The 25,674-nt window shown below is 50.8% G+C and overlaps 1 protein-coding gene across 11 annotated transcripts in view; it reads left to right on the forward strand.

Moving 5' to 3' along the window:
- The first annotated feature begins 1,472 nt into the window (after positions 1-1,472).
- The window catches only part of P4HA2 (prolyl 4-hydroxylase subunit alpha 2), a 34,534-nt gene continuing 10,332 nt past the window's right edge, over positions 1,473-25,674 (forward strand). For 2 of the 11 annotated variants that reach the window (XM_045075530.1, XM_004745023.3), the window contains exons 1-11: positions 1,473-1,603; positions 2,155-2,288; positions 10,088-10,187; positions 10,810-10,906; positions 11,261-11,412; positions 14,243-14,380; positions 17,862-18,101; positions 19,372-19,565; positions 20,356-20,532; positions 24,282-24,352; positions 24,615-24,714. In XM_045075530.1, coding sequence (XP_044931465.1) covers positions 10,106-10,187; positions 10,810-10,906; positions 11,261-11,412; positions 14,243-14,380; positions 17,862-18,101; positions 19,372-19,565; positions 20,356-20,532; positions 24,282-24,352; positions 24,615-24,714 — 1,251 coding nt within the window. In that variant the 5' untranslated portion in view covers positions 1,473-1,603; positions 2,155-2,288; positions 10,088-10,105. Of the gene's footprint in view, positions 1,604-1,806; positions 1,949-2,151; positions 2,289-7,887; positions 7,977-10,063; positions 10,188-10,809; positions 10,907-11,260; positions 11,413-14,242; positions 14,381-17,861; positions 18,102-19,371; positions 19,566-20,355; positions 20,533-24,281; positions 24,353-24,614; positions 24,715-25,674 lie in introns of those variants that run through there. The other 9 variants (XM_045075532.1, XM_013052528.2, XM_045075529.1 and 6 more) reach the window with 8 other exon arrangements.

The raw sequence follows: 25,674 nt of genomic DNA on the forward strand, positions 1-25,674 counted from the left end.
AAGTTATAGAGAGTTAACAGAGCTTGTTTCGTGTTGTGAGTACACCAGAAAGCTCCCTTAGGAGCCTGAGGGGTGGGAGAAGTGAGGACAAGGATTGACAGACTGTTCTGTCTTGGGCTTTTGCTGGGGTGGAAAAGAGACATTGCAGTAGTGTTGGTGGAGTTAATGAGGGTTTTGTTTCCACACTAGAGGCTTAAATATATTTCTAGATCAAGGGAAGGATCCACTTGAGAACGGCAGGCTGAAACTTCAGGAGAGAGAAGGTTTGATCCACAGGGCAAGCTCCTGAGATGGGGGAGAGGACCAGGAAATCTGGGCAGGCAGAGGGAGGCTCCTGTGTCCCAACAGGATATAGCAGATGCAGGAAGGTTTCTGTTTGGTTTTAGTGGAGCTCTGGCTGGTGGCTGACGCAGGCCAGAACAGTGACTTGTTCCTTATTTTATGTGTGCAGTTGTAGTTCTATGTGTGTGCTCCTGCCTTCTCAACGGCTGGGCTGCCAGCCTGGACAGAGTGCCACAGGGAATATCCCCACAGAGCTCAGTGGAGGCAGGGCACCTCCCACTCTGGGCTAGCTCCCTGATGAGATTCTCAGACCATGTTTCCCCTCATTCATGACCAGGAAGGTTCACAGAGCAGGCGTGGGAAACTGCTTGGCCGCCAGGGCCTCCTCCAAATCGGGCTGAGATTTTTGTTACCTCCCAGCCTTCACTCCCTCACATACCGGCCTAGGCAAATGAGGTGTCCACTGTTTTTGGCTCCTGTTGAATGAAAAGGTTTGGGCAAACCAAGAGTTGGCCCCAATATGCCACCTTCCTGCTCAGTCTTTGATTGGTCCCCTTCTCATCAACCCATCACCCACACATTCGTCACCAGGACGAGTGCCTGACACAGGAGCTGGGGACAGGCAGAATTGCTTCGGGAGCTTGGTCCTGTGGCTGGACCCCGGGTCTCTCGTTGCCTTCAAGGTCTTCTCCACTGGTCTACCCACTTCACTGATACCCGGGCCCCTGGCCCGGATGCCCCCCACCCCACCCCCGCGCCCCTGTAATCCAGAGGTGGTGATGATGCTGAGGGTCAGTAGGAGCGCGTGTGCCCAGCAAGACCCCTGAAGAGATGGGCAGGAGCGGAAGCCAGGGGAGTCCACACGCGGACAGGGGCGCTCCCCACCGCACCCGCGCCAGGATCGGGTGGCGGGCCCTTTAGCAGCAGCCGGGCTTGCTGAGAAGGAGGGAGGGCCGAGCCCCGCAGGTGGAGCAGGGCGAGGGGAGGCGAGCGCGGCGTACGTGCGGCGAGCAGCCGGCGGCATGAAGGGCGTGGATAGCGGCCCCCGCCCGCTCCCGGCGCCTGGCGCCGGGCTCCGGCGCGCATTGCAGCCGGGACGTTCCCTGGGGTCGCAGGCGGGGACGACCCCCGGCCGAGGCTGTCAGGGCGCGGAGCCAAGGCGAGGGCCGGCCGGCAGGGGGCAGGAGGTGGGGACGTGGCGACGGCTCAAGCGGGCGGGGCCCGGCCGCGGCGGGAGGCGGAGCCGCCCGGGGAGGAGGCGCAGAGCGGGCAGGGCGCCGCCGCGGGAGGTTCTGGAAAGCCGGGAGCCGCGCGTGTTCAGGTGAGCGCCCCGCCCGCTCGGCGGTCGGGGTCGCCGCTGGGCTCGTGCATGGGCCTGGGGCTGCGGGCCGTGCCTGCTGCTCGCGCGGACCCGGGAGTTGGGAGAGGGGGTCGCGCAGTCCCGGCCGCGGCGCCAAGCCCTCCGCCCTGTTTCTCCTCGCGTCTGGGTTCCTGTCCCGCCGCTTGCGTGCCCTCCCCGAGCTCGGGCTGGTGAGGTCAGCGGCGCCCTTCCTGCCGGTCCCTAGGCGTCCGCTCCCGGCCGAGCGGGGCGGGGAACTTGGCCGCCCAGCCTCGTCAGGCTCCGCGGGAACGGGAACGGGCGGCCTGGCCCTGAGGACGGCCAGAGGTTAGAGGCGGAGGCGGGGCGGTCGGCCGGGTCCCCAGGGGCCACTTAATGTTAGCAAGGTCCGCCTTCCTTCCTCCAAAAGGCTGGGAGTCTCTGGCCTTGGCCCGGCGGGGTCCTGCTTGGTGCTTGTGAAACGGGCTGTTGGTTGAGAAAGTTTTTACCCCCTCTAGACATCTCTTTCCAACGTGCTTGTTTTTCCTCAGCAGCTGCGCAGACCTGTGGTAAATAGTTAACTAATTCACCAGACGGACCCTTCTCTGTGTCAGAAACTGCAAGGAGTTGCTAGCCCAGTGAGGCAGACGGATTGAAGATTGGGAAAGTCCAGGTCCAGAACAGTGTGGTGAGTGCTGTGCTCGGAGGGAGTACCAGGCTGTGGCTCCTTGGTAGGAGACACAGGAGACACTTGGTAGGACAGGATGTTTCAGGCCAGAGGGCTTCCTGGAGGAGGTGATCTGTGAACTGGAATGGTCAGAGGAAAGCTGAGTAAGACAGAGGAACAGTGCGTGTGAGTGGGAGCAGACCTGGGCGCTCCAGTTGAGGCAAGGTGATGAGAAAGGAACATTTAATGGGATAGCTGCCCATGGACCCAATCCACAAGTTTCAAGTGAGAGGGCAGTGCCTCGTACTGTGTCCAGCATGTGGATGCTGCTCAGCCTGAGCATGGATCAGGGCACTTACTACTACATCAGGACACTTGGGCCCTTGGCCTTTTATTCTAATGTGACATCTTTAGGATGGTGTAGAATTTTCGTGTGCCTCCCAAGTCTGAGGCTGGTGTCTTCTGCTGTGGAGGAACACCTAAGGCTTGTGCTTCTTTATGTGAACTGTCTGAGGCCTGACAGCCTCAGCCCCCTTGCAACAGATCCTGGTTCTGAGAACAAGGGTTGGGGGACATGATTTTGTAGCAGAGGGCATTCTCACACGTCCCAGATTTTGCCAAGATCTGCTGTCCACCTAAAAATTTGTAGAATGTTTTTGCAAGCTGCTGCTGCTGCTTCTCACCCTATATCACATCTGGAACAACAGGTTCTGTGATTTAGTTCTCTGTTAAATGAACTGAGATTTCCTTTGGCTTGTGCTTAAATTGCCCCTGAAGTGTCTAGGGTACAGTCTCTCACTGTGGTTCAGGGGCTCAGAGCCCAGGTTCTTCTGTTCACTTCAACACACTCACGGGAGTGTCCTTTGAATCCTTTTTTTCTAGGACTTTCTTATTCTCAGATGGCCAAGTATGTCCATGTGCGGCCCAGCCAAGGAGGCCACGTAGCAAGGATGGAGTGAGTTGGCTGGGGGCCTCATCCCAGGGAGGCTGTCATGTTGGGCCACCCTCATTCTCTGAGAGCTCAGCAGTCAGACATGATGACAACTAGGCATTGCCTGGGACTTGTGATAGGCACTTTTATTTAGAAGGAGGGAGGAGGAAGGAGGCTCTGAAACAGGGTGCCTGGGAGAGTGCTTTCTTAGCCACTGCTATAGCTTATGCATAGCTGATCTCTGATCATTCCCTGAGTACCTCCCTGGTGCCTGCCTTCTGCTTGGAGTGTGCCTCAGGGTGGAATTAGGAGGGAGAGGAAGAGGGGAAGGAGGGGGTGGTGACACCCTCCTTGCCCATAGGTAGCTCATAATCTCCCCAAGATTGCTGCTTCAGCCTGGCAGCTGGCCGTATGGCAGAGGAGAAGCTCAGAGTGTGACTGCTCCTCAGAAAGAGATGGTGTGGGTGCAGCCCTGAGGAATGACTTCGGTGAGGGAATCTGGGTAGTACTCATTTCCTGACAGAGCCTCACTTTTTACTCTGCCCTCCCACGTCCATGGGAGGTTCTGAGGCTGGATGCAAGACCTTGGCTGATTTGTGGCCACGCTGGCTGATAGTGTACATTGGGCTGGTGGGTGTGTCCCTGGCTCTTGGTATCTGTCAAGAGTTTAATTTTATGCAGATGGTCATTGGCAGGAAATGCTCTGATGCAGGCACGTGCAAGCCTAGACAGAATGCTAGAGCGAGAGTTAAACCGAGATTGCTTGAATCTAGCAGTTTGGATGTGCCCCAAAGTGGAACATCAGCCTGTTTTAGAGTGAAAGGGCTAGTGGCTCCTGTGGTCTCTGGGGTTTTTGCTGGGGATGTGGACTGAAGGATATGGTTTTTATTCTCAGAAGGGGTGGAGGAGAATGAAAAGTATGGACTAGACTTCTTAGACCCCAGAAGAGAGTTTTTGTTCAAGTGGTGTCGTTGCCAGGCAGAGGATTAACTATTTGGGTAGTGAGTTCTCCACTCAGATTGGATCTCTCTGAGCCTGTTCACAGACCAGTACGTGTTCTAGACCTTTCAGGAAGAGCTTGCTAAGAGTATTGCCCGCTCTGTACCTGGTACTCCCAAGGACCCGTTGTGTGGCCACTATCCTGAGACTTGGTACTTGTGGAAGCTCAGAACCAGTAGGTCAGAGGTAAGGAAATACAAGATATCTGAGAGTATTAGTCCAGTCCCATGCCTTTTGTCAGAGAGCTCTCTTTCCTTGATGAGCTTTAGCGCTACTGTTTGACCTGTTCGAGGATTATTCCCTGATGGTCAGTGTGCTGCATTACTTCTGATTCTGCTCTCTCAAGTATGTTTCATTTCTTTTGGCCCTTGTGGGATGTGGAGATTGCCTGGTATCTGCTTTGTTTTCATCTTGTCTGTCCCTTAGACTGGACTCTTCTTTGCCAGGCGTTAGCTAGGCAGCTGGCCTCTTAAGGTCTACTGATGTTCTTCCAATACCATGGGTGCTGATGTCTGGTATACGCTGTGCTGGATAGTTGGCTGCCCACTGATAATCGCCATCTCCTTCAGTCTTCGCAACAACCCTGTGAGATACAGGTCCTCATCACCATGATATAGATGGGAAACAGGTTCAGAGAGATCTGGAACTCGTGTGAAGTCACAAAGCCAGGTAGTGATGGTGGAGTTGAGATTGAAGTTGGGGTTTTCTGACTCCTGACTAGACGGTGCTGCCTTGCCTGGAGCTGGGTGGTCATTGCTGAGTGCCATGATGTCTGAGGCGGGAGTGACTGCTCACCTGAACTTGAGTCCCCATGGTGCTGTCCACCTTTTGGTGGAATCCAGCCTGTAATGTCATGCCGCTGATTGGTGAACCTTGATAAAGTCCTTCACCTGGGCAGGCCTGCTGTGCTAGGTCAGAGTGCCTCCTCCGGGCTGTAAGGCAGTAGATGTTACTGAGTGGGACTGAATGGTTGCAGTATCTGATGGAAAGTGTGCTCTGGGTTTGAGTCTCAGCTCTGCCCCTGATGTGTGGTAGCAGGTTAGGTATGCGGGAAACTCTTGCTCAGCCTCACTTTTCTAGCTTCTGTATCTGAAATGGAGATGATTGTTTAGTTTACATGTTTTGGTGAGGATTAGATGGTAGAAATGAGAGATTTTTGGAGATACAAATCATGGTTCCCAAAAAAGCAGAGCCTGAGGCAGTGCTTCTGCCTTATTGGAAGGTGCAGAGCAGCAAAGGTAAGGGGAAAGAAACCTGAGAGAGAGAAGGCTGGAAGGCACAGGGTAGTGCTTTAGTCAGCTGGCCAGTAGCTGCCATGCAGGATATCTCTGGGGGAGCTCTGCAGAAACTCCATGCCTGCAGAACAGTTTGTCAGCGGAGGCCTTGTGAGGGAATTTATCTGCTGACCTCCTCCTGTCTTCTGTCTTCATTGGTCAGAGTTGCCTCATGGGAGTTAGCTCCCTCTTGCTCCTTGGTTGCATTATCCGAGTTCCCCAGCAGCCACAGAGGAGTCCAGTACAGTATTTCTCTGGAGTTTGGAAGTACAGGAAGAGCCAGAGATCGGGGACCTGCACATATTTCCCCACTGACTCTGAGGCCTGGCAAGAGACCCAGGGCCCGGGAGACTGGTGAGGCCAAGAGGCTGTGAAGTGGGACATCGGAGGCATCCTATATATTGCTTTGTGGATTGTGTTCTCATTTGTAGTCTCTTCTTAAGAGTTGGTCACACTTAGATTGCCAAGCTTCTGCCAAGCCCCTGACTGAAAGTCCAGTTTGGACTTTGCATGTTGATTTTTACAGCCTTCTCTGCTCCTTCATTGCCTAGCTACTGAAGCAGGAGATGCTGTGGTTTTGATGGTGCCCAAGTGGGAGGTACAAATCAACATGTTCGTATACCTGATAGAGAAGTATAAGGATGGATGCAGGTGAACATCAAGGTTTCAGTGAAGAAAGCCCTCAGTGAAGAATATTTTTCCCTGTGAGGTAGCATCCGAAGCTGGAAACCTAGAGTCATGAGATGGGGCTGAGGAGGGCCATTGGGCCATGTCATGCAGAGTCAAAAAGGCCCCTGGAGCTAAGGAGTTTGGACTTGATCCCGAGGACAGTGGAGAGAGAGACCAAATGAGGAGCTGCGGTAAGCCATGCTGGCTGCTTTGTAGAGTAGAGGTGGGGGTGGGGAGGATGCCAGATGAGAGGAGAGACCGGTGGGGGAAGGGGCCAGTATGGCTGTTGGAGGGAATTGGGGGTGGCTCAGACCAGGTTGATGATTGAGGCCTAATGTCAGGTAAGGAGAGTAGGGTGCCTTCCGTCCTTCCCGGGGCCCAGCTTCTGGGCCTGAATGGACCTCCATGTGCCTAAGTTCTGGGACCTTCTCTCCACAACTCACAGGTCCTCATGACTTTGGTGTTCCAGAGTTGACCACACTGGGAATCAGGGCCACTGGGGGGCGCCCTTTTCAGACAGGTTTTTGCTCCTTCACAGAAGGCAGGCCGCTTCTTGATTAGTGCCAGGCAAGACCTGCTTGTACTCTGCAAGTCCATGTTCAGTCTCTAGGCTGTTAAATACATTGTTAAAATTCAAGCTGTTGCATTTGGGTTGCAGCTGGGAGCTTGGCAGAGGTTCGTGCCTGATGAGGTAAGGGGAGAAGCTAAGGACGCTGCTGGTTTGCAGCTGGAAACCTCTTTTCATGGCCATTTGGCCAGATTGTAAATGTCCTTTCCAAAGAGCAGGCTTGTTGGGGCCTCTGATTGTATGTCTTGGAATTTGCCTGTGCTTAGAAACAGTGCTGGTCACCTGGTGAGTGAATCATTGTCACTGGGGTGTTCCTGGTCTTTGGAGAACCTCCCTGTGGGTGTCCAAACTTGGGACTTACTATGCATACAGTGTCCATTCTTAACAATGCATAACAGTCCATTATGTGGAAAAAATGTAACATTTTCTGTTGTTGTTTCTAACTTGAACAAGTCTGTGGTGAAGCCTTATTTGTTGGATGCCTGATATGGGTCAGACATTGTTCTAAACTTGAGATGCAGAGCAGATGAAATTCAGTATTGGTTTTCTTCTTGGGCTCGATGCCACTTTGTGTTTTGTTTTTCATAAAAAGAGGTTTGATGTTGCCTATTTCCAGGTCTATTCAACATGGATTTATGAGGGTTCCTGGAAGGGCTTTTGGCAGCACTGGACACTTGGGGTAGGGGAGGGGTACCGGGCGTGCATACACATTCCCACCTACTCTGTCCTAAGCAAGGTATGAGATAGGATTGGGGCCAAGGCAAGTAGGGGCTTGGCCTTTCCCACACTGTGAGACAGTTGCTCTTGGATGCTATCTCTTCCCAACCGGGCCCTAATTAGAAAATTTTTCATACAAAGCCTGTAGCATTCAGGGTCAAGATCCAGAGAAATGCTGGGACTCTAGGGCATCCCTGCCTGAGGTGACAAGTCTCAGGGCTGCTTGGGGGTACTTCGCTCTCTGACCATTGGAGTAATCTTCCCCTCCTCCATCAGAGCAGGACTTCACAGGCTCTTGGCAAGCCATTTCCCAGAACCCCATCTGTGATTCTTTGGGGCTCTGCCTCTGGGCTGGTATTCATGGATGGGCTTAGTCTAAGCCAGAGAGTACATTCCAGAGAAATGACAGCTGGTATTCATGTAATGAAGGAACCTGGCTGCTTTTCCCTGATTGCTTTACAGCATGAACCCTGGACATTATCACCAGGAGGATTTGAGAGGAACACAAAGATGTCTCCCTCCTTTGAACTTGCCACCCTATCTCTGAAGAGGTATGCCACTGCATCTGGAGACACAGCAGGGGAGAAATGCTGGGCCCCCTCCTTCCAGCCATGTCTGTCTGGTCTCTTTCTGGGGCCCTGCTCTCCTACCATCCCAGACAGGCAGTTGGCTGGTCCCTCACTGTCCACAGATCCAACCTCTTGGCTCCGGACTTTACTGTTCCTTCTTTTTTAAAAAAAAAAAAATTTTAATTTGTATTTTTTAAAAGATTTTATTTATTTATTTGATAGAGAGAGAGAGCAAGAAAGGGAACACAAGCAGGGGGAGTGGGAGAGGGAGAAGCAGGCTTCCTGCTGAGAAGGGAGCCTGATGTGCAACTCAATCCAAGGCCCCTGGCATCTGCTTAACAACTGAGCCACCCAGGCACCCTTTACCATTCCTTCTTTTTACCTATAGAAGGTGCTTTCCTGAGTTAGTTAAGCCTCTTGAGGTAAAAGTGACATATTGTACTCTAGTATATAACGTATAGTACCCCAGTAAAGGGGCTTCTGTAAGCACAACACGAGGCTTTCAGGAATCCTGGGCTGGAGATACAGAGGATGTGAAACCTGGGAGCAGAACTGTGGCTGGAACACGGAGGACCTGCCCTCCACCTCGGGGCTGATGGCCTGCTCACCTTCTCTCAGTGACTTGCTTTTCTCTGCTGCCCTAACTATATAATCCATTGCTTAGTCTGATACTCTGTGCCCTGCAGCAGGTTCTGGCCCAAAAGACTTGGCTCTGTGCATCTCGGCCCCCAACACCTAGGCCACTGACGGGCCATGCTGATGGCTCTGCAGACATCTGGCAGGGACATGAACAAATGCAGCCATTCGTTCATCCTCTCCTCTTTCTGATAGAGGAACCCGTTTGGGGTTGGGCCTTGTGCTTGGGCTGAGCCTAACCTGGAACCACAGTGGATTGGAATTTCTTCTGAGGCGAGAAGTGGTAGGCGTGACTGTGTCTCTTAACCAGAGCAGGCAAAAAATGAACTGGCATTAGCTCAGACTGGGAATTCTGTCAGGTAAGGCTTCCATTTTGGGGAAAAGCATTTGTATTTTCTTCATTTTTCCCTGTTTTCTCTTAGTATTACTATTTCCATGGGGCTTGGCTGACGTTGAGCAGGAAGAGAAGGGACTGGTAGAGGTGGGGCTCAGGTGTGTGCGGGGTTGCTTGGCTGAGCTGGGAGACCATGTTCAAAGCTTCTATTATGTACTCAGGTCCCCTGCCAGTGGAGCTTGCCCCAGGTTGTGCCTGCTGCCCTCACAGCTGAGTCTGGCTATTTCTAGGCTAATGAGAAACCAGAAGCTTTTCTTGCATCCATGTCAGCAGTCCAGCCCATCCCAGGGTTTTGGCCTTGCATGGCTGATTGCTTTTTATATCCCAGGTGCCTAACTCAGTATTTAGCCCATGTGGATCTTCAGCAAATATTTGTGAGTGGTGACTTGCTAGCGAGGACAGTGTCTGGTGAGGTGGCAGACAGGAAGAGTAATGTCTGCCCAGAGTGCCTGCCCCCCACGCTGCCTTTTCTGTGGCCGGGTGCAGACTGGCAAGGGACGGTTTTATTCCCCTCTGGCCAGCCATCTGATGTACACCTCATTTTGGGTGTGGGTTCTCTGGAGCCTATTGTGGCATATTCTCTTTCTGTCATTGTTTCTCCTGTCCTTTCAGTCTCCTCACATGCAGAAGCTACATGTTACCGGTGGGTCCCCAGCACCTGGCACTGTCCTGACACATGTGTTGGAAAGAAAGACCGAAATAAGACAAGCAATCTGTGAAATGAGAAGGGGTGGACTAGAATCTTGGACTAACTATTGGAAGCAGAGGGGACTGTCTCCCACACCATTCAGCCTTTCCATGTTGCTGGCAGTTACCGGGAATCGGGTGCACAGCTCTCCCAAGGGGACATGGCCTCCCAGAGCAGGGGCCAGAATTGAGCACACATCACTGGTTGCACACCCGGGCCTCTTTCTACTGCTGGTGCAGAATATCCTTAGTTTCTGTGTCCTAGGTCAGGATTTTAGCACGTTTGGTGTATCTATGTGCACATGCATATGTATGTATTTACCTATGTTGCTTTTTTCACCTGTTGATCCAGTGGCTGTCACTGAATGCCTTTCAGACACTGCTCTCTGTGACCATGAAACGCTGGGTGCCCACATTGCTGGTGGCCTGGTTTGGTGTCCTGGGCTGTGTGCAGGCTGAATTCTTCACTTCTATTGGTATGTTCCAACAAGACTGTCTTCTTGAGCCATCCTTGGCTCAAGTGCCAGGGAATGTCACCACCTGAAGCCTGTTCTCACTCAAGGTGGGATGGCTCACCCACTGGTTTTGACAAGTTGTGGGGAAAGTAGGGTTTGGGGAGCTGCCGTTTCCCCTTCTGAGGCCCTGATGACCTGAATATCCTTGCTGGGAGCCAGCTATCTCAACTCATCTCCTCCCTGAGAAGCACAGGCTGCTCCTGGGCTCCCTGGCCTTCTGACTGTCTTTGTCCAGGCCAGAGAGTGGTTCTGAGCAAAGAAGCCCTTAGGATGTCCATGCCCTGGTGACATGACCAAGCCAGGTGCCAGTAGGAGAATGAGATTTAGGGCTTCTTCCTTAAGGCTTTCCCAGTGTGCTCATCTAACCCTCCCCTGGGAGCCTCCACCCCTGTCTTACTGAAGCTGGGGGCCAAGACCATGTCAGTGCCTCACCCCGCTTTAACTCCCAAGTCCCTTTGATCCCAAGAGAGTTGCTATGCCAGTGATCCAGAGGACTTGCCTCTGTGCTGGTGTTCTGTGCCTCAGGAAGGGGGATGGATGTCCCTGATCTGTTTCTTACTGATCCTTTTCTCTTTCCTTGCAGGGCATATGACCGACTTAATTTATGCAGAGAAGGACCTGGTACAGTCTCTGAAGCAGTATATCCTTGTGGAGGAAGCCAAGCTCTCCAAGATTAAGAGGTATCTGATGTCCTAAGCACCCCCTGCCCCAGAACCCATCCAGGGTGCTCATAAGAGGAAGCGCTTGAGAGAGCCATGAGGGGCTGGTCTGGAGTTTACTTCATGCCAGTTCTCCAGAATGGCTCAGTGTACCAGCTAAGGACTCCCTATTTTTCCCTATTTAAGAGCCTTTTTGCATACATGAAGATTCCCACCTCTTCTGTAGATTAAGGGGCTACAAATGTCAGTGGGGAGTTGCTATATTCATTTTATATTGCCTCTCAATAGAAAAAGGGGTTTCACCAGGGAAATTACCATAGGTCAAGACCTGTGTGAGTGGGCATGTTAAGTTTTCCTTTTCCTCTCTTTCCACAGCTGGGCCAACAAAATGGAAGCCTTGACCAGCAAGTCAGCTGCTGACCCTGAAGGTTACCTGGCCCACCCCGTGAATGCCTATAAACTGGTGAAGCGCCTGAACACAGACTGGCCTGCACTGGAAGACCTTGTTCTGCAGGACTCGGCTGCAGGTGAGGAATGGTGAGCAGGTGCTTGGGGGGCCAGTGGTCTGTGTGCCCGTGTATGGGGAGTGTTGGTCTGAGCCTGTCCTGGCTCTGCCGTTGTTGGTGGGCATGTGCATTGTGTCGATATGTACCCTGCCCTGCCTGTGGCCATCTCCCTTTTCTGTGGGCACCTAGCAGTTGGCTGTCCTTGTTTTTAATATGTAGCAATAATCAGTTCTTGCCTTGTCCTAGTATGTTCATTCCCCCCCCCCCTTTTTTTTAATATGTGCTTTACTAGTGTGTTTTTGTAGAAAAGTTAGGAAATAAAATGATGTAAGTGAATTAGAGTTCTTAACCCAGTTGTCTAGTGATAAGTACTATTAAAATTCCTGTCTTCCTACACTTGGCATTTACATTAAAAGAAGAAATGGACCCATTCATATAGTCCAGGGAATGCAAACTCACTTGCTTTGCGGGACGAAATGAATTAACAAAAGTGAGTCAAGTGGGCTGGGTGATGGGGCAGGCATAAACTGGGGATTATGGGCTTCATCTAAATTCATTCCCATTCATACCTTTTAGAAATAAAACATATCTATAGGCAGATTTGTACCATAAGCATACAGTGATTTCCTGAATTTTCCAGCTTCTTTAAATGTCTATTAAATGTTATAGGGCATGGTTTTAATGGCTACATAGTAATAACTCAAACCAATATAGTGTGAAATTTGTCAAGTTAGTGGATGTGGGATTGTATCCAAATTATCAGCAATTATGCATATACATTTTTGTGCCTACCTCTGATTATTTTCTTCTATTAAATTCTTTTTAAAATTTATTGTTTTTTTTTTTTTTAAGATTTTATTTATTTGAGATTGAGAGAGAGGGACTGAATGCACAATGAGGGGTGGGGAGGGCAGAGGGAGAGTACAGAAGCAGGCTGCCGACTGGATCCCAGGACCCCGGTATCATGATCTGAGTGGAAGGCCAATGCTTAATTGACTGAGCCACCCAGGCACCCTCTCTGATTATTTTCTTAGTTTAAATTCCTAGAAGTGGTATTTAGGTCAAAGTATGAACTTTTTAAACTTTAAAGCTTTGACCGTGCTTGGTGTCTTTTACTGTGCTGGTATTTTTTATGCTCTAACATTTTCCTCTCAGCAGGAGGTGGACGCTCCTGACTCCAGCCACCCCTGGGCTCAGCCTCCTGGACTGAGTGCCTCTGCTCCCCCAGTCGGGAGTGCTGATTAACTTCAGGCTGGTTGTCTCTGGCTGCGCAGTTCAGCCCATGAGACCAGACTGGGCTGGGCTTGGCTGGGGGCAGGGTGGCCTCTGGGGAGGGTTGGTGAGTTGAGCCTGGCTGGAGCTGTGCCCAGTGAGCTCACTGCCTCCAGAAGTGGTGGCTGCCTTTCCCAGCCCGTCTTCCATCCTGGGGCTGTAGCTCAGAATTGGCTGTTCTGCCGGGACTCCACAGCCCCACGAGTAGAATAAGTCTGCCTGGATGACCTTCCACTCCCTAGTCTTGCTCTCCACACCCACCCCCACCGTCAACATCTGGTTCTTGTAGAAAACCTTATAATTACCAGAAGGCAGACAGGACAGGCCCTGAGAGCAATAGGTTGTTTTCACCTCTGACTTGAGAGTTCTTGCCTCTGAAATGAGTAGGACCTGCTGACAGTGTGGCTTTTTCTGGGGGCATGTTTTCTTTTCTCTGAATTCCAGACTCTTAGAACCCTGACTGGGCAGCCACCAAGAAAGGCAGGATTACAACTTCTTGATCCCTGGGTCCCCAGGCATGGTTAGAAGTGGGTGTTGGAACCTGAGGTCCTGAGAGTACGTGACCGTGGGTACTGCTGCCCTGAGGAAGAGGCCAGGGAAGAAAGGACCTTGGGGTTCCCCTCCCAATTCTTAGCTCATAGGTAGCATTGAAACTCCTGAATTAGCTTGGGAAGGCCTGGCCTCCACCTGGAGTCCTGAGATACAAAGGTTCATATCCTGCTTAAGAGCTAAGGCTTGGAGTCCCAGAACAGCATCCTGGGGCACGTCTCTGGCAGGGGCTGGCCTAGGTTCCAAACTGTGGCCTTTTGCACTGTATCCGGGGAGCTCATGCCTTTGAGCTCATGGCAGGTCTGAGTTGTGGGAGTCCTCGAGAGAGCAATAGGAAGAGCCAGGGTGGTCTCTCAGTGTACTACACTGGGCTTGGGCAGGCCCACCTCAATGCTTATTCTGGCTAGATGGTCCCCCAGTCCCTAATCTGGAGGATGGAGACAGCACTAAATCCCTCCAAGACTGTCATCATCACCTTTCTGGATGATAAGGGCCAGTGGTCAGTAATTAGTGGCCGGCTAGGTTCCCTGAGTTGACTACCTCTGTCCCTTAGACTCCTTGACCTGGAATGTGGAGGTCTGTTTATCTGGTCCCCCCAGTGATTCTGGATTGAGGTTTTCCATGTGATTCATTTTCCATTAAGTGATCAATAGGTCCTCCATGAGTCTTCTCCTGTGTCCTTCTCAATTACTGTTTCTGTCCTCTGTCCCTTCTGTCTCCACCAGATTTGACTAAGTGCTTTGGAGCCAAGACTCTCAGACTCCCACATGTTAACCAGTTTGTGGGCCATCTTTGTTCAATTCCAAATGAGCAGTACAGGCAGTCCATACAGTGAGGAGGAAGAAAAGAGAGATCTTCATGGACTGGCACCATCAGGGAGGGCTTCCTGGAGGAAGGGGAAACCGCCATTGAGGGAGGGGGCAGGGAGGTTGCACTAGCCAGAAACCCTCCACTGGGTACCTTTCTGGTCCCAGGTGGAATTGCGCCCCTGGATCAAGGGTAACCTCTCGTTCTCACTCTCATTTCGAAGGTTTTATTGCCAACCTCTCTGTGCAGCGGCAGTTCTTCCCCACTGATGAGGATGAAATGGGAGCTGCCAAGGCCCTGATGAGACTTCAGGACACATACAAGCTGGACCCAGACACGATTTCCAAAGGACAACTTCCAGGTACCTTACCACTCTAGGCTTTGCCCCTGCACTGGGTGTGTGTCTACTGGGGCCTCTGGACAGAGTTGGAGCCACCACCATCTTGTGGTCTTTACCCACCGTCAACTGCTGGTGGTGATGCTCTCTTGGGTTTCCAGTTGGTGCCAGTCCCCACGCATTCCTATGGCAGCCGCCTCCCCTCAGCTCTTTCCCTTCCCGCCCTCTCCTCTCTCTTCTCTCCACTCAGAGAGAGCCAAGGCTGCTGCTCAGAAACCCTCGGCCTCTACCCCCTGAACACTGCTCAAATCTTCTTCCAGACCTGCTTCTGTCTCCACACCCTCTGATTTCTTTTTGACAAAGACTGATCTCTGGACTCACTGTCCAGTGTCCTGTGTGTCCTCAGTTATATTCTCTGCCTTGTTCCTTCTTGGCCCACCCCACTTGGCTCTTCCCCTTGAGCTCACACACTGTGGGTTCTTACTAATGTTACAAACCCCTCCCTCAGGATCCAAGGCCTTTTGAGTCTCTGGTGTTGATGGATCTGTTGGCTAGCCTAACGTGGCTAGGCTGCTGGACAGTCATCCACATGCTCTGTATTTCTTTGCTTCCCAGGTCCTCCTGAACATGCAGTCTGGCCTCTTTGTTCAGCATCCACTGATCCTGTCCCTGCCAGGTCTCCAGTGGCCACTCAGCTGGTCTGGAGTTTCAGGCAGAACGTCCTTGAATTTTTCAGCAGTGTTTGGCATGTTGATTGTCTCAGTCTTCTTGATACTCTCTGAATTCTAGGATACTGATCTCTACTGCTTCTCTTTTTGGCTTTCTGCTCTCTCTCTTTCTCTCTTTTTTTTTTTTTTTTTTAAACATGCCCCTTTCTCCTGATTGTCTCAGTATGATTAGAAGAAGGTATATTTGGTTTGGGGGACTGTTAGAGGCCAATAAACCATGGGGTTCTGTTAGACCCCATTATACTTTGGATGTCACTCACCCTTGAGGACCTGGGAGGAGGCACAAGCCCAGGGAATCACAGTATGTAGGACAAAGAGACACTCTGTTGGTGGCTGGTTAAGGTCCAGAGTTGTAGCACTGAGTCTGGTGAGCCAGTGTGACAGAGTGTAGACTTCTTATTCCTGCCTCTGTCAAATCTTAGATCAAGCCAGGCCACGAAGCCAGTGAGAGAAGTCCCCTCAGGGCACCTGCAAGATGTGTTCCCAGTGTAGCTATGAGAATGGTTGATTGGTAGGAGGAGAGAGCCACACCCAAGCATTGACCTTGTACATTCATTTAACAGATACTTGCTTGTTCTAGAGGGCAGGGAAGGTGGATTCCTTTAGGTAGAGTTTTCTCTGAGCACCTTCTGCAGGTGAGCCTAGCCATTTCCATCAAATGTACATAGATGACATCCACATCTGTGTTTCCTATCAAGGCTTATCACCTAAGATTCCAACTATTGAAGACAAATGCCTTTGGGGCATCTCCACTTGGGTGTTCCAAAGCGAAATCCTCATTGCCTTGTGAAACGTTTACCTTCCTCTCTTGCTCTTTGCCTGAGCAAACAGCAGCTCTGGCCACTGGCAGCCCAAGTCAGAATCCTAAGGCCCATGGATTCTGCCTCTCTTGTGTCGTCTTTACTTGGAGACCCTGACTTCAGCCTCATCACTTATTTATCTACTGGATTATTGAAATAACTTTCTGACTTTTTTTTCTATCTCCAGCTCACTCCTTAAAATCATTCTCCATGTGGTCTTAAGTACATCTCTGTTTTTATCAGTTCCTGATCACAAAGCTTAACTTTAAGTGCTAAACCCAAATTCCTCCTGTGTGTGGTTTTTGAGGTCTTGTATGGTCCTCTTTCCTGGGCCTACTTGCCTATCTATATTAAGTTTGTACTAAACTACCCACCACCTAGCTTCCTTGCCTATCCCACCCGATCAGCTGGATCTCATGTCTGATTGCTCTTTGGCATTCAATTCTCTGAATGAAGAGCACTCTCTAGGGAGTGCTCTCCAAAGGCATAGACTTTTGATGGGCCTCTGGGGAGGATGCTGAATATCTGGGAGCTCTTCTTTTTTTTTTTTCTGGGAGCTATTCTTTACCTTCTTGGCCTTTGTAGGATATGTGGATCATAGCTACTGATTATTAGCATCCTGGAGATCATAAAAGACATCTTTATGTGTCATCTCATTGACTTCTTGCCACCAGTTCTCTAAAATTGATGGTATTAACTCTAGACCTAAGAGGACCGAGAGTTAGAGAGGCTCAGTAATTTATCCATTGTGACACAGCTGGTGGGAGCCCTAGCGAGGCCCACACAGAGCCAGCTTTGTGCAGCTGGCTCAGCTGCTGTGTTATATTGCCTCATTGTGTGTTCTGGAAAACTTCATAGCTAAAGGAGATCTCTAGAGGCCCAAGGATAATGACCAGAGGCTCAAGGAACCCCTTGATCACTAGCCCGTCTACTAACTCCGTCTCGTGTTTACTCTCTTCATCTTCCTATCCCACATTGCCTAATGCTGAGCCATCATGGTGAGCAGACCTCCGTCTTTGAAGTAGCCAACCCATTGCAGTAGGGGTTTCATTGTGGACAGAGCCCCACCTTGGACATTAGGCATAAAGAAGCCCCTCTAAGGCAGCTCTTCCATGTCACCCATGTCTAGGTGTCTGTTAATGGGGTTAACGGAGACTCCCCTGCCTTCCAGGGAGGGTCACAGCCCTTCTTTCCTCTGCATGGGGCCTGCTTTTTTTGTTGTTCCCTGAGGATTACACTCATGTCCCTCCCACTTACCCCTACCCTACATCCTACATTTTCCCATAGTTAGCATACTATATCTCTTCCTTCTCGACCTGAGACTATTTTCACAGTCCAGTATGGAGCCCATAGCAAATAACCTGTGGTGTCAGGACCTGCAGTGTTGATGCTCACCAAGTTCTTCGCCACCTAACGGTCAAAGCTGGCACTGCAGTCTTGGCTCTGACCTCCCTTGGCGTCTGTCCCATTGCTCCTGCTCTGTTCCTGCTACCTCTCTGGTCCTGCTCAGTGTCATTCATTGTCCTTTCTCTGTAGGGTTCTGGCCTTAGCCACTTCCTCTACTCTCTTCTTACTGTCTTGCTGGAAGTGATTTTCCCCACCCATGGCTTTAGTTGCCATCAAAGTTCTGTTTTTTATATTAACTAATTTTTCTACCTTCCAGACTCATAAGGCCAGCTGCCCAGTAGATATCTCCTCTGTGGCTCACAGGATCATCATACTCTCCTGAATACTGCTTCTTGGGCTTCTTCACAAGAGAGGCCCCTTCCCACATGGCAGAACGGGAGTCTGTGGCCAGGAGATTGGCTGTGAATCCTGGTCCCAGGCAGGCCCAGCCTGCTTGCGCTTACTTAGAAGTCTGGGTGGGACTCTGCTGGGATGATGCCCTCCTTCCACTGGCCCAGGCTTCCTTTTGGGACTCTCTCTCCCCAGCCCAGCGGCTCTTTAGAGCCTGATTGTTTGCATTTCCTGATGCAGGAACCAAGTACCAGGCCATGCTGAGTGTGGATGACTGCTTTGGGATGGGCCGCTCGGCCTACAATGAAGGCGACTATTACCACACAGTCCTGTGGATGGAACAGGTGCTGAAGCAGCTCGATGCTGGCGAGGAGGCCACCACAGCCAAGGCCGAGGTGCTGGACTACCTGAGCTATGCTGTCTTCCAGCTGGGTGACCTGCACCGTGCCCTGGAGCTCACCCGCCGCCTGCTTTCTCTTGGTGAGGAAGTTCTAGGGGAAGGTCAGAGCCGAGAGGGTGCTGGCAGGAGAACTGGTTACTCCATCAGCCACTACCTGACCCCTCTCTTGGGACTGAGCCACTTTGACATGTTGCCTCGACTCGAGGCAGTACTCGGCCAGTGACTCGAGCCGTACTGCTTTCAGGCCCATTCTGGCTGCTGGTTAGCTCTTTACCCACCTCATTTCTGGCCTTAGCCCTTGCCTGGTTGCTTATGGATATAGTCAGACCCGTGGCTCTATACAGTTCCTTTGAAAATAGGAATCCCATGGTGCAGTGCAATGGCTGATCTACAGGGTGAGCCTTCATGAAGTCAGGAGTGGCTGGGGAGGCAAGCCATGCTTCACAATTGCTGCAGTGATTGTGGCCTGACCCGTTCATTCAGGTCTGAGGTCTTTCTTACTGGTGGGACTTGCTATGGCATTGGTGTTTTAAGTGTCTCGAGGTGTTGGACTGAAGGAAGTTAAAAGCACTGTGTTTTTAAATCCTTTAGGTTCCACCTCTTACTGATAGATGGGATAATCATAGTCTGGAATTCCACAGATCAGCAAAGACTTCTTTTGCTGCTGCTTTTCATGGGCCTTGAGTCTGATGCCAGCTACCATATGAGTGTTCTGCAAGACTGATGTGGGAAGAGAGCTTTGTAGATGCTATCATATTAGTAAGAGCCTTGGCCAGGGAGTCAGGATACCTGGTTTCCTGTTCAGGCTAACCTTTGCCTAAATCTATTAGTATCTTTGGGCCTTGGTTTCCTCATCTATTGAGTGACACAGTAATCTTGCCAAGCTTGCTCCTTTGTGTTGTGAGGCCCACAAGATGAGGCTATGGCATTGTCACGTGGCTGTTCTTTTTGCCAGGATTTCAGCCTGCCTTCTCTCTGTGGCCAGCATGTGATCTGGTCACCAGTAATGGATGTAAGTGACTCACAGCCAAGTTGGGAGGAGGTGGCAGGAGTCTGGAGTGCTTCTCTAGATCTGTGCTGTTGGGCCCTCTAGGGCGGCCTGAGAGGAGAGCCCCCATGTGGCTAGCTAAGTGGCCTCCTTAGTGTCTCCTTTCCCATCTCTGGCCAAGCTGGAGAGCCCATGTTGGCTTTTCTGCTCTGACCAGTGAGCCCTGGTAAGATGCTGTGGAAAGCAGAATGCTGCGTGCAGATGAGCTGCTGGGAGAGAAAACTGCTTACAGAATAATTTCTCTAAATGACCTAACAGATGTTTGTGGTTTCCTTTTCCTTCTTGTTCTTTGCTCTTTCTAGACCCGAGCCATGAACGAGCTGGAGGAAATCTGCGGTACTTTGAACGGTTGTTGGAGGAAGAAAGAGAAAAAATGTTATTGAATCAGACAGAAGCTGGGCTAGCCACGCAGGAAAGCATCTATGAGAGGCCTGTGGACTACCTGCCTGAGAGGGACGTCTATGAGAGCCTCTGTCGTGGGGAGGGTGTCAAATTGGTGAGATGCATGGCTAGGTCCCACATGTGGACCTAGACTTTGGCTCTGGATGGGGAGATTTGGGAATGATGTTCCTCTGTGTGTAGGCTCTTTCCTCAGTATCTTGCCCCATTCTTTGTAGCATCTGCTGAGGCTGATGGGTGGGTGTTCTCTGAGGTATAGGACAGGAGACTATCTCCCACAATGTCCCTGGCAGAGTTTGAATCTTCGCAGTTATTGCTCAGCTCCCTTCCCTACCCCAGCATGCCCAGCTTCTGCTTGACTCACGCTGTGAGGAAAACCAGGGGTGTGGATGTGCCCCATAGGAAGCTGTGGTCTCTGTAGCAAAGCCGTGGCCATAGCTAACAGCTCAGCCTCCAGTGTCACTGATTTTTGAGAGCCCTGGGATCCCAGTGCTTCCTCAGTAGGCTCAGGTATGAGGTGGTCTCTGGGCCTTGTCCATGTCTATATCTTCGTGCCTCCCACTGGTTTTTTTCACCTAGAATGGCCTCTCCCCTGCCTCAGTCCTTCTGACTTACTCATATCTCTGTGAGAAGGCTCAGGGATTAACCTTGTGCCACAGGACCTGTAGACATGAGGAATTTTTGCAAGAGAGGAAACATTGCATGATTTGTGGGGGTATCATTTCTCTCAGTCAAGCTGTGGGACTTTTGTTTCTTCTGTGGTTGGGGAGGAGGGAGCAGCTGCTGGACACGGTATGAGACCCACGTCTGCAGCCAGCCAGTCTGGGGCCGGGGCCGAGGATTAGAACTCATCATGCCCAGAGCCTTTTGCTTTGTATGCTCCCTAGACTCCCCGGAGGCAGAAGAGGCTTTTCTGTAGGTACCACCATGGCAACCGGACACCACAGCTCCTCATTGCCCCCTTCAAAGAGGAGGATGAGTGGGACAGTCCACATATCGTCAGGTACTACGATGTCATGTCTGATGAGGAAATTGAGAGGATCAAGGAGATCGCAAAACCCAAAGTACGTGTGTCTGCAGTTCCTTCCTGGGCACCTTATCCCTGTTATCGTGGGGTGGTTTGTTTGCTTACTCCACTGGCCTTTGCCAGTGTTTAGCGTAAGTCTGCTGTCCGGATCCTGAGGTACTAAAGACTCAGTTTGATCTTGTGGGTTCACAGTCCAATGGCAAAGAAAACTGAAGGAAGCAATGTGGACAGCCAAGTGCTATGACAGAAGGACTCCCGGGGAGCAGGGCAGGTCCATAGTGGAAAGTGTTAGCTCACCTGCTGGGGGCTGGTGTGTGGGTGAGTTTTGGGGAACTGCCATAGGGTGCTGCCATTCTGGGTCGTGTGGAGCTCCCAGTTAGTGCTGTGAAGAATTGATTAACATGGACAGTGAACATCTTGACAGGGTTCAGTCTTCTCATCCACACTCTGGTCTGTTTATTCATATCTTATAAAATTTATTCATATATGCTCAGTACATTTCTTGTTAGGTTTATTCCTAGGTAGATTTTTTTGGTTTTGTTTTTGTTTTTAACATATTTTTACTGCTTACATCATTTTATTAGTTTACTATTTTATATGCTGAAGTATGATTATAAAAATACATTTCATAGTAACAGCAAATGTTTACTGACTTCTTTTTTGGAAATTTATTTATTTGAGAGAGAGGGAGCAGTGTGAGAGAGAACACGGGTGGGGGGGGGGAGAGGGGCTGAGGAAGAGGAAGTAGCAAGCTCCCTGCTAACATGAGGCTTGATCCCAGGACCCTGGGCTCATGCCTGAGCCGAAGGCAGATGCTTAATCAACTAAGCCATTCAGGTGCCCCTGAGGAGGTTATTTGTTTGTTTTTAAGATTTATTTGAGTGAGTGTGAGCGGGGCAGGTGGGCAGAGGGAAAGGATCTCAAGCAGACTGCCACTGAGCCTGGTGCCTTCTCAGGGCTCGATCTCACAACACTGAGATCGTAACCCTAGCTGAAATCAAGAGTTGGGTTCTTAACCAGCTGAGCCACCCAAGTGCCCCTGTTTTCTGTGTTCTTAAGTGTGATATAGGCCCTGTTTTAAGTGCTTAAACATACATTAACTATCGCGTCTGGTAAGCGCACTGTCACTGTCTTCATTTTACCCACAGGGAAACAGACCTGTGCAGAGTGCAGCTAGTTATTCAACTTATTACTCTTGATTTTTAGCTGATTCTCTTGCATTGTTCAGATACTGTCATCAGCTGCAAATAAAGATTGTTTTCTCTTTCCTAATAATTATATTTCCTTTGTTTTTATCATCTCATTGAACTGCCCAGAATTCCTTGAGCATTGTTAACATTTGGCATCCTGGTCTTTCTCCTGAATTTCCTGGAGATCCCTCTGGTATTTCGGTGCTAAGTATGCATCTGGCCATTGGTTTTGTACATGCGTCATTAGGCTGTAAAATTATTCTTGTATTTCTGGTTCATACAAGATTTGTTCCCATTTGACGTCATTCAGAGAACCACTTCCTACCATGTCCCCACCCTTTTCCTATCACTGGTGATTACAAGGGGAGCATTTAGCTGGAGCCTCTGCTGCTTTGTGCCTGATAGACTTGTAGTGGCCAAGAGGCCCTACACTTGTGGAGAGACGGAAAATAGGTTCCCATCCTGGCCCCCCTGCACCTCATCTTGAAGCGACCTTGGCTTGAGGTACAAGGACATCTAGCGCCCAGAATCGGCCATTGAGGTTGCTGAGGGATGGTCTAGCAAGTGTGTGTGGAGAATGGGGACCAGTACCCACCCTTTCTACTCCCTGGGTCAGCTGCAAAGTCCTCCAAGGAAGAGAACTGTTTCCCTGGTTGCCAGGTGAGAGAGGCTTTGTTATGCTAGGACCTCCTGAGATTCCTCAGTTGTCCCTCAGGTGAAGGCACTAAAACATTTCTGTGTGTGTTTTCATGCTGGGTGTGTATGTGCACGTGTGTGGCAGGGGCGGTGTGGGGGGAGTGTTGGGAAAACTTGTCTTTGAATAGAAGCCATGACATGGGCTGTCAAAAGTTGACCTCTCCTTTCTGGAGCCTGTGAGGGACAGATGCTATTCTGACTTTGAAGTAGAGCCCATGAGTTTAACTTGGCCTGTGGAGAATGCCTGGCAGCTGCTTTTTGGGGTCCCTGGCCTGCTTTCAAAATAGCCTTGCCTATCTCTGAGAGGAGAACACAGCTGCTCACAGCCTCCTTGTGGATGTCAGGCCAGTGATGAGGCTTAGATGTTTGGATGGGGCTTAGCTGCAGCTGCACTTGTCATCGGGAGGAATTATATATAGGAGCTCAGGGAAGCCGTCTGTCCTGGGTGCACTGCCACATTGCCAGAACTGGGTGCAGCAGTACAGTGTCCTGGCAAGGTGGTCTCCTGGCCAGTCTTCTGGTCCATCCACACCTCTCTATCCCTTCTGCCATCGACTCTTGCCTTGCCCTCTGCCTGGAGCTCCTCTCTGGGCACCTTGTTACCACCCCAGCCCTTCATTAGTCAGCTCTCCCCGAGGTGTCCACATTGTGATTGTGAGTGTCTGTTACCTGCCTTCCCTGTTTCTTGTTCACCACAGACTTGCTTCCAGGCCTGGTCTCCAGTTGCCTCTTTGGCCTCTTCTCATCTTAACCTCTAACGTCTAATCCACGGTAATGGTGTCACACCCATTTTTGCGCCTGAACCTCTGCATTGCTGTTCTGTAGTGCTCCCCTACCTGGCTAACTCCTGCTTACCCATTAAGTCTCAGCTAGGTGGTCTTCCCTGACCATTCTTGACTGTATAGACTGAGCTTCCACAGACATGAAGCTTACCTGCTCCCAGCTCCTCCCGTATTGTGCTGCGGGGTTAGGCAGCTAGTTTTCTGCCTTTCCCACAGACTGAGCTGTGTGAGGGCACGGGCCATGTTTCGGTCACCCAGTGTAGCACCAGCCACATAGCAGGTGCTCATTAAGTATTTATTGAAATAAATACTTTTCTCACAAGGGTCCCACCCATGTGAGATCATTAGGACCATGCACAGCTGAAGCATGGTGAGCTGCCTTTGGGCAGCATGTGCTTCCTGGGAGCACCACTGTAACTATCTGTGGAGAGCGAGAGAATATGAGATATGTCAGGGTTGTTTGTGGATGTGTGTGTGTGTTAGCATATATATGGAGAGGTAGGTGGCTTTCAGGCAGCAGATCACATATTTCAACTTGTACAGTCCTTTCCAGATGCTGTCATCTGACCTTGTAAGGCTCCTAAGTGAGTAGAAGGTGTGCCTCCTATCTTTGCTCTTCACAGCAGTGGGAGCCCAGTGTGAGCTGCTGCAGCAGAGGGGCATTTGAGTAGGTTTCTTGGCAGAGGAGGCTGCTGTGGTTGAGAAGGACCAGGTCAAGAGGAGCATACAAGGTTGAGGCTCAGGGACAGAGACACAGTCTGAGTGTGGTGGGAGTAGCCATGCACAGGTGGCACTCAGGCAGGGGTGGTATGTGTGCCTGGTGAGAATGGGTGAGTGAGATGGGTGAATGGTCAAAGGGGACTCCAGAGGCACAGTTCTGCAGACAGCACAGACCTGGGTGAGAGCAGGGCAGTGGCCCAGGGGTGACCGCCAAGCAGGAGTGTGGGGGCCTTAGACTCCTGCCCTCCCGTGGCATGCAGGATCACAGTGCCTTGTCTAGGGCCAACCGCCTGAAAAACTTTCCCCCACTGGTCTGAATGGCAGATCTGGTCCCAGTCTCTCTAGGAAAACACTCAAGACAAAGAAGGATAAGTCTGCCCTCTCTTCCTGCCTTCCAGCTTGCACGAGCCACTGTACGTGATCCTAAGACAGGCGTCCTCACTGTTGCCAGCTACAGGGTTTCCAAAAGGTTAGCAGAGGTGGTGGTGGCGGGGGTGGGGGTGGTGATGGTGGGGGTGACTGCTCCAGCCCTATCTCCAGCCTATCTCCAGGGCTTGCTAGTTTATACTCCAGGGAGCTTGGCGTGGCTTGTCCTTCCTGCCAGCACCTTCCCTACTTAGAACACTCACCCTGTACTGCCTGTTAGTAGTGGCCCTGACTCTGGGGAGAGCATGAGACCTCCTGTAAGCTGCCTTCCCCACCTTCCTTTCTCTCCCTCCTTTTTGGCTTAGCTCATGGCTGGAGGAGGACGACGACCCTGTCGTGGCTCGAGTGAATCTCCGGATGCAGCACATCACAGGGCTCACCGTAAAGACTGCAGAACTGCTGCAGGTATGGCCGGACCCCGGGATGCTGGGGTTGGGAAGTGGCTGTTTCTGGCTAGAAGGTCTTGCAGGGTGCCCAGAGCCAGGCTCCTGGAGGCTTGCCCAGTGAACCGTGTGTCTGCACAGTGCTTTGGGTGTGGAGTGACCTCGCACAGGGAAGCCAGAAGTAAGCATGCCTCCTGTCATTCTGACAGTTCATCATGCAACAGGTAGTGATCATCTTCTATATGCCCAAGTATCATATGAGGAGCTAGGGACTGGTGGTGGGCGTGGCAGACCCATTTTTATTTCTTGACTGTGGAAGCTGAAATCCTGCATTGTGTTAGGAACACTTCTAAGAGAAATGTATCTTCAGTGGTCATAGTTCAGATCACGTGGTTCACATACAACTGGAGGTAAGGTATTTTGTGATGTGTTGGTCAGAAAAGGGAGAGGTCGAGAGATGCTGATGAGAATGGAGACCTTTTTTCAAAGCAGCCCCTGTGAAACCTTGGCTTTCTGCCTTTATTTCGAAGGTGATTGTGAAGACACATGGCAATTGGGTAGGGCTCCTAATAATATATTCTCTGTTGTATATTGAGTTCAAATCTGTTTTGTCCACGCTCCATTCTGAACATTGGAATTTATGGGTTCTTTTGTGAAGTAATGACCTGAGACACAGCCAGAGAAGTTTTGCTGGCATTTTTAAAAAAGATTGTTTTATTTATTGAGAGAGAGTGAGCACGTGCATACACACTAGCAGGGGGAGGGGCAGGGGCAGAGGGAGAAAGAGAATCTCAAGCTGACTGTACGCTGAGCACAGAGCCTTACTTGGGGCTTGATCCCATGACCCTGGGATTATGATCTGAGCTGAAATTAAGAGTCAGATGCTTAATCGACTGAGCCAGCCACTACCCCTCACTGGCATTTTTTAAGAGTCCCTTGGGTGTGTCTGGCCAGAGTTTCTGTATATTTAAGGATTGCACCT

This window comes from Mustela putorius, unplaced genomic scaffold, assembly GCF_011764305.1.
Source record: "Mustela putorius furo isolate JIRA1106 unplaced genomic scaffold, ASM1176430v1.1 tig00000145_pilon_pilon_pilon, whole genome shotgun sequence".
In the NCBI taxonomy this organism is placed as follows: Eukaryota; Metazoa; Chordata; class Mammalia; order Carnivora; family Mustelidae; genus Mustela; species Mustela putorius.